This window comes from Peromyscus californicus, unplaced genomic scaffold (assembly GCF_007827085.1).
Source record: "Peromyscus californicus insignis strain IS unplaced genomic scaffold, ASM782708v3 Scaffold_7__1_contigs__length_154581171, whole genome shotgun sequence".
Taxonomy (NCBI): Eukaryota; Metazoa; Chordata; class Mammalia; order Rodentia; family Cricetidae; genus Peromyscus; species Peromyscus californicus.
Genome location: NW_026294595.1, coordinates 57,747,340 through 57,756,080, shown reverse-complemented (window position 1 = coordinate 57,756,080; position 8,741 = coordinate 57,747,340). Strand labels below are relative to the sequence as shown.

The 8,741-nt window shown below is 45.0% G+C and overlaps 1 protein-coding gene across 1 annotated transcript in view; it reads left to right on the top strand.

Moving 5' to 3' along the window:
* Positions 1–2,981: 2,981 nt before the first annotated feature.
* Frzb (frizzled related protein) overlaps positions 2,982–8,741 on the top strand; it is a 34,201-nt gene continuing 28,441 nt past the window's right edge. The window contains exon 1 of the mRNA XM_052724965.1: positions 2,982–4,061. Within this exon, the coding sequence (XP_052580925.1) occupies positions 3,584–4,061 (478 nt within the window). The 5' untranslated portion in view covers positions 2,982–3,583. The remainder of the gene's footprint in view (positions 4,062–8,741) is intronic.

Genomic DNA, 8,741 nt, shown 5'->3' with positions numbered 1-8,741 from the left:
TTTCTATAGTTTTGGAAATTGTTTGCTCTGCACTTCCTGTTTACTCAGCTAATATTATAGCCTTCTCAGGTCTCTGATGGAGCTGAAGAGTAGATAGTCATAGTTTTCCTTGTTACCAAATTCAGAAAAGAAATTCACAAAAGAGGTATAAAGTGTATAAAGTTGAGAGACATAAAGAGATAGTTTTGGGTTAGAGTAATACAAATTAGGATGGAAAGTGAATTAGATACAATACTTTGGGCTCACCAAGATAGGATAGATAATGGAGTATTTTCTCTGAACTTGCCAAATGCAAATGTACTGGACATTTGTTAATGTAATTCTTATATGTTTATATTCATATATATTTATTATACTTAATATATATAGTTTTACTATGTTAGGGTTAAAACCTTCCTTTTATATTTAGACAAAAAGGGGAAACGTGATATTTTGATTACATTCTGACAATAAAGTTTGTTCGAATCAGAGGGTGGAGCTAGCCTCTAGCTGACAAAAATTAACCATAGAGGTTTTGGAGGACTGAGGAAGTAGTAAGGTGGGGTTTAGAGAGGATCTTGATCCTTTTTTGGAGGAAGGAATGGAAGAGGTAGGTAAAAAGTCTCTGGTGTCTGCTCCATTGCTTCTCCAATCTTTCAGGTTCTTACCCCTAATAGCTGACTCCTGATTTTCTACTGATAAAGAATAATTAGAAAAATGCATCAATTATCTTCTTTTGAAAATTGTATATGCCATTTAGGAAAGTAGAAAGAAAAAAAAGTAATGTACTGGCAGGTGCTGAAGAATAGTTTGTACACATGAAGAATGTTTAAGAGAAACAACAGAGGGGCTGGAGAGATGGCTCAGTGCTTGGGAGCCATGTCTGCTTTCCCAGACGCGGTTCAGTTCCTAGCACCCACATGGCAGCTCACATCTGTCTGTACCTCTAGTTTCAGGGGACCCCCGACACCCATGGCAAAACACACCAATGCACATAAAAATAAAAAAAAAATTAAAGAGAGAGAGGGAGAAAGAGAAGAGAAGGCACAGATTCAACAGATTCAGATAAGTGCATACAAAGAAAGGAAATTTATCTCTGGTTTTAGTAAAGACAAATGTGGACTTAAAGAAAAAAATGTGAGTGTCAGGTATGGTGGCGAATGCCTTTGATCCTAGCACTTGGGAGTCAGAGCCAGGCTGATCCCTGTGAGTTCAAGGCTAGCTTGGTCTGTATAGTGAGTTCCAGGACATCCAGAGCTACATAGTGAGACCCTGTTTCTAAAACCAAAACAGAGAAAGAGAGAGAGATTGTGGGAGGATTTGCTGGACAAAGGGATGGCTGACCGAAGCAAAGGGGCACAGACCTTGCGTCTGTGTGGATCATTCAACCCCTCGGCTCATTTCTTCCCCTAAAAGATTTGAGTTGAACAGAAACCATGTTTAACAGCCCATCATGCTCACCATTCATCTTCACATTTATAACAGACTCCTCCTATATTTCCTTTACCCAGTAAAGCCCCCAAATATTCTAATGTTGACTGCTTATAAACCTCTCCCCCACCCAAAGGTTTTGTTGGTGCTTTATCATTTTTTATTGAAATCATTTTATATAACTTTTGGCTCTTTTTTATATGACACCAAAATAATTGTAAACCAGGAGTAATTTATTTATTAATTAAATGGTGCCCTAGCCGCCATCTGTTGTTGATTTCCTATGAAGTGGACACACTTCCTTCTGAAAACATTGAAGTCACAGACCGCTGTTAATGGTCATTTTTGGAGATGAAAATTCCATAAACTCAAGTCAGCCACACTGACATTCCCTAAGTGCCATTGGGCCAGTGCAAGGGATTAATTCCGTCTCCCACTGTGTGCTCTCAGAAGTGGAGACCGACTTTCTCTGCCTAATATTGACAGCGGAGAAAGGCTGGATAAATCAGGACTGTTTTAGTGACATCAGACTGTGTTGTAGGTTTTGCCTCTGCATCCGCTGTCTTCTGACACTGCCATCCCTCTGCTCAAGGATTTTCCTCTGAAGGGGCACAGTGGTTGGGCCTCCCCACACAACGCTGTGAAAGCCAAGGGGGGCAGCCAGGGTGGAAATGGCAGACTTCTGGAAGGCGTAGCTTGTGAGGGATCTGTTTTCTATTTTCTCCTCCGGATTCAACTCATCTGGATGAGAACCATTTTCCTGTTTACTATTATTATTACCTGTGTGGGATAGTTTGTCTGCACCGTTTATTTCCCGTTAGATGAAACTGCCCGTGAGAAGAGTTAAGTAATAAATGCATTTTTCAGTGAGAAAACTCGGGGTGGGGTGGGGAGAGGGCGGGATCCAAGTGCTTTAAAGCAGTCTCCACTCTTATGCTTTAAAAAAGAAAAATTCAAAAGTTCCGATTCTACAGGGCAAAGAAAAACTCGGAAGGAAGGAGGAAAGGAAGGAAGGAAGAAGGAAGGAGGGAAGGAAGGAAGGAAGAAGGAAGGAAATTCCGTTTCTTGTTTCTGTGCGTCTATTTGTATTCGTGCACATTTTTTCCCCTTTTGAGGGTCAATTTCTTCACAGTTACTCCAACCACAGACCCCTGGAGTCACTAGCTCTCGCTGGATGGGGCCCCACCACTGCTCTCAGGGGGCTGCGATCTCTGCGACCGGGACATTTAAAGTGACTCTGCTCGCGCCTTCCGGACTCGGGGCAAGCGGAGATAGTCTCTGATTTTCAGTGAGAAAATAGCTGCAAGGAGAGAATGGCAGAGTGGGTTCCCGGGGCAGGGCCGAGGGGACTCATCCGTGGGTGCGTTGAGACCGATTCTCCCGTGGGGACCAAGGGTTCGTCTCTGGAGCCAGAGGCCGGAGTGGAGTGGGAAAGGTTCGCGGCTCCTGTCGGGAGCTGCCTAGGGTTACAGCATCCTCACTGTTAGGCAAGGTCCCACCCATCGGCCAGTCCCCTGAAAACTCACTGCCTTCTGGGAAGGAGGAGCCGGAGGGCAGGGGACCACGGGGTGGAGCTCTTGTCAGCCGAGGTTGGAAGGAGCAGCTGCAAGCCAAGACGGGCTGACCTCCCCTGAGCTCCTCCGGCGGCTTGCAGGATCTTCCCGACCCTGCAAGACTTGGCAAACTCCTGCCTCCGCTCCCTATTAGTTCCCCACCCCACCCCCAGGCTCCTCCCTCGGGGTCTCTCATCCTTCTCACTTTGCAGAATTCATCGCTTCTTCCAACGCCTTTTTGTAACACCCCAGAGCTCCGAGTCCCTTAGCTGAATTCGACTTTTGTTTTTATTTCTCTCTCGCTTCCTTTTTCTGCCTCTCTCTTCTGATTGATGTGCGGAGGCTGATGCCTCTGCCAGAGTGAGAGGAATAAATAGATGCTGCCTCGCCCAGAGGCTTAGACGCCTGGGAAGAGCAGCCAGCGCTGCAAGGCACCGGGCTCCGCCAAGTGTGTGGACCGGACCGGACCGGAGGACTTGGATCCAAAAGAGCTGTGATTGATTGTCGGAGGGGACAGCTCCCAGGTCGTTGTGCTCACCCCCGGAGCGCAGGAGACCGCGGAACGCGCCCCTCGCGTCCTCCGCCCGCCCGGCTGCGCCCTATCCCATCCTACCGGGATCATGGTTTGCAGCGGCCCGGGACCGATGCTGCTGTTACGGGCTGGGCTGCTAGTACTGGCTGCGCTCTGCCTGCTCCAGATCCCCGGAGCCCGGGCAGCAGCCTGTGAACCCGTCCGCATCCCCTTGTGCAAGTCCCTGCCCTGGAACATGACCAAGATGCCCAACCACCTGCACCACAGCACCCAGGCTAACGCCATCCTGGCCATCGAACAATTCGAAGGTCTGCTGGGCACCCATTGCAGCCCGGATCTGCTCTTCTTCCTCTGCGCCATGTATGCACCCATCTGCACCATCGACTTCCAGCACGAGCCCATCAAGCCCTGCAAGTCTGTGTGTGAGCGCGCCCGGCAGGGCTGCGAACCTATCCTCATCAAGTACCGTCACTCGTGGCCAGAGAGCCTGGCCTGCGAGGAGTTGCCTGTGTACGACCGTGGCGTGTGCATCTCTCCCGAGGCCATCGTCACCGCTGACGGAGCGGGTGAGTCCTGAACTCTGCCCGACCTCTGAAAAAGAGTTAATTATTTGCCTTTATCTTCTAGCTCTCTCTTTGTTCTTCAGATCACTTAATCTCCCCTTTACCACTGAGTCCTGTTGTTTTACTTAAAAAGAAAAGAAAAAATTCACTTTATCATCCTTCCAAACAAACTCTTCCAACAGGTGATCTGATTCATCCATTCGTCCCCTGCTCTTCACACGGAACCTCCAAAGCTCTCCTTCCCTGTCCACTCTTCACATGCGGGAATATCGAGTCCCCTACACTTAACTCTCTTCTTTGTTTCTTGGTGGATTCTTTTGCAATGTCAATCATCAAGGTTGCTTTATCATTAGTGTTTTCACCGCTTAAAACTGTATGAAGACCTCAGAAAAAAGGAAACCTTTGTTTTCTCCTAATCGTTAAAAATGCTAAGATAATGCTAATAAACTTCTTCTAACACAGAGATCTGTTAGTGACACATGTATTTGCTCAAAATCCAACTTCATCAATACTACCACCTTAAATTTCCCCCTCCTTTCAACGAAGTAGATGATAATTCCAGTCAGACACAGATGAAATGTTATTGCTATGCACTGCTTATGAGCTTCTGTGGCTCACTTCAGCCAGACAGCCAGGGAACTGAAATAACAGGTCCTTTTCACATGCCCACATGCCTTCAAGTCATTTTGTAAATGGCATGTGGACAAATGGAGTTACATTTTAAGCATGTTATCTTCATAGCCTTGTATAACTTTATTTTTAACCTCACCCTTTATCCCATTCATACTCTGTGTATTCACTACCCACATATTCACACTTTCCCCACTATAAAACTGAATTATAGTTCTATGTTTAATGGGTTTAATCACCATTTGTTTCATCACTGATGTTTGGTCTCATCGTGGCCTTCACCATTTTAAGGCCCCCAACTCAGTCTAGTTCAGTATGGTCTATTTTCAGTAACGTCAATATTTCCCTACCGATCAGCTTTCCCCCTTCATGTACTTTAAAGATAAAGCTTAAGCAAACCAGTGGTCCTTCTCAGAATCTCCTAGGCCCAGCTGTTGTTAGGTGTGTTTCACTTGGTTGTATCATCTCTGTTCACTTCTTCAACATCAGCGTTTCCTTCTGCTTTTCAGCTTCCTCAGGCTGGGCTCACATTCTCGGTTCGTAGTTAATGGATCAGTTATTAGGGGGCTGATTCAGAAAAATTACGTTCATTAACTACGAGAGGGTGAAAGGGAAAAAAGTACAGCGAGCTGAAAATCGAAGACAGAGCAGAAGATCTCACAGCCTTCTGGCGATTGCTTAGCTTAGCACCTTGAATATAGGAACTGTCTTCTGAAGGTCAATTAACAATCGAGAGCTAGTCGCATAAGGTATTCCAAAAGAAACATTCTTTTTACTGTTTGGCTAAAGGAGAACTCTTGAGCCCTTGCACTGACTGAAGTCGCAGGCTCTGCAGACCCGGTTAGAGCTCAATGCAATTGCTATCCTGGCTCGACCAACACTATTAAAGTCGGTTAAAGGCTAGCACTCTTCTCAGGCCAACTACTAGGAATGATGTATTTCACTCTGAAATGCATGCTCCCCTGAGAAGACAAACTTTGCTCCTAAGCCTAAGCCTAGAGAAGGACCTGGAAGGAGTGAGGTTTGGCAAGTCTACATGCTCTCAAAGGCCATGGTCAGTGGGGATGAGAAGCAGTTTCATTAAGTGTCCCTGAGTTACCTATCCCCAAGGACCAGACATGGCACAATGGCCACACTGAAACACTCACACGGGTCACGCATAGGGACAGTTTGTCAGTCCAGGAGATATGACTGCCGAAATGCTCAAAAGTTCCATAGTATTTGTTTTACTGACAGCATCTTTGGAAGAAAAACCCCTGAGGGCAGGGGGTACTTAGGATGCTCCCATGCCTCAATTTCCATATGAAACAGTGACCAGGAGATGAGGACAGGGTTGGAGAGATGCATGCTGGCCTGAAGGGGCCCCTGGCTTCCAGTCTGTTGAAAATTACACAGTTCCTCTGTTGGGTGAAACTGTCAGATGCCTGGAATTATTTAATACTGCCCCATGGAGTTGGAGAGATGGTACCATGATTAGGAGCACTGTGATTAACCAGCTCCTCCAGAGGACCTGGGTTTAGTTCCTAGTACCCACATGGTAGCTTAACAGTCTGTAACTCTAGTTCTGGAATACTTAATGTCCTCTTCTGGCCTCTGTGAGTACTGCATACAAATGGTGCGTAGACATACATACATACAAGCTCACAGTGCAGAACCAGGTGCTGAATATGGGCACTGATTACATGTGGTGCACAGACATACATGCAGGCAAAACACCCATATACATAAAATTTAAAAAATCTACCACATGCCACCATTTTAATTAATTTATTCTTTGGTTTATTGGGATACAATAGTTTACAAAAAAAATTTTTTTCCTTCCTTCAGGAATAAGCAGAATCTGTGTTTTAGGACTAGATCCTATCTAACCAGATATGAAAATGAGATCTCTCTTTAAGGAGTGGTACAAACCTTCACATTGCTGTATCAAGAGGATTTTGGTTCCTTCATACCATTCATGATTCTCTGTTTCTACCTAACATATTGTGACTCAACAAATAAGCTTAGGGCATTCAACAAAAAACGAAGTCTGAATGGAGCAGACTGATGCTTCAAACTACTTTTCACTTCCACAACACTATGAATGAGCATTTTTAAATAAAGAACATGAGACCTGTTGACCATAGCTAATAATTTCATGTTAAGTTTATTGTATATTTCAGGTTAACTGTAAAGTAGGACTTTGAACACTACTATTTGAGAGCTCAGCTCAATTTGCCCATTCTGCTTGTTATTTGAGACATTTAGGCAAATCTTCAAGATGGCACAGTGAGTGAGGCTTAGGAACCAGGTACACAGGCCCATGGCATTCTGGCTATAGGGAAATGATATGATTTCTTTAACCCTTACATGTCGGTACAGGTAAATGTGCCTGTATCCTAAGGGCAAAGTGGGGACTAGACAGCATGTGAACTATTGAGTCTTGAACCTGGTGCCAAGAGATCACTGAACAAATTGCTGCTGCTGTTTTTCTGTTTTTATGGCTGTTGTATCAAATGGACTCACTTTTCCTTTTCATTGGTTTATTTGAACTTGATCAATGCACACAACAGTCTCGAATTCTTAGCAGGATTTACCCTGGGGTCCATCCGACTGGAGAAGCAGGTTTTACTTCTTCTGGATATAGAAAATTAATGTTTCCTTTCATACAAATCAAGCGAGAACTCAGGCTAAGGAGTTAATTCCTATGGGAATAATAGGAAAAAAAAAGAGTGAGTTTGACTGATGTCTGCTAACTAGAAATAGTTTATTGGGGGAGAGACTTACAAGCCTCTGCCCCTCCCTGAGGAGCTACAAGCAGTTAACAGTTGCTGGGAGCCAGGGTGGGGATGAGGGGTGGAGGTTGACCTGGAGGCTCCACCCCTTCTTGTGTATCTATAGGCAGGTTGTGGTTGCAGGGAAGGGAGAGACATTTTCTTCAGTAGTGTGGCCACTGGTGAGTGGCCCGTCCTGATGTAAGTAATGCTCACCCATGCTCCTATAACTAATCCTGATCAAAGTCACTAGGTTACCAAAAAGAAAAAGAGAATGAACTTATGTAAAAACATGTGAATGATAGAGTATTGCACACCTCTTTCTAAACCACCAATGGCTTGCTGTGCCAAAAGCTTCATAATCACCCTTTGCAAACATCTGGTTATTGCTGCCTTCCAGCGTGCTCCCCCAGCTCTTGCACAACGTATTCTTCAGGCCCTGGCCCGGCAGAGCCCCGCCACCTTTCCCATGCGATGACGGCTGTTTAATCATCTCTTCACTTTCCGAGGAACAGGCAGCCTTTTCTTCAGCGTTCGCCCTGGTCTACAAATATTTGAGGGGCCAAATACCAAGAAGGAAGGATGTGAACAAGAACATGGGATGGAAAGAAGTAAAAATTTTAAATTAGGACTAAAGAGAAAAACACGATTCGAAGGCTCCTTCAGCATGTCGATACCAAAAGGCATTTTGCCTGGCTTGGGGAGAGAGTCTGTGTTGTTAATTTTATTTAGCCATAACCCAATTGTCAGTGCTAGTGAAATCCTAGATTGTCCCTAACTTATTTTAATCAGTCACCTTTTGTCTCCTTTTTTACCAAACTTTGAAATAATTGTTGGAAGAGAAAAACTGACCATGTTATCTTTGGCCTTTGTCTTTCTGCTAGGTGTTTAGAAAGCACGTAAGAGCCACTGCGTAGATGTATAATTTTGAGTAACGAAGCACTAGCTTCGGTCTAGAAGTTTAGAGACAATCACAGTTTCACAGATGCAAACCCTTAGCTGAGTGTTATTCATTTTCAGGAAGTCACCTGACTGACGTTGGTCAGCATTGGTGTCTAAGACGGGGAATGAATGATTGGCAAAGCACAGAATGCATGCTGAACGACAACCACACCAGGGAGAGGACCTGCTGTCTCGGGACAAGGATCCTTAGTGGTGACAGAATAAAAGCTGATGACGCATACTGTGTTCTAGGCATTGTCACAGGCGTTGTGCGTATGAGTTTTCATAACAGCTCCATGTTGCTCCTAGTTTACAGGAAAGACTGCAAGGTACATAGAGAAGTGACTCGTCAAGTTAA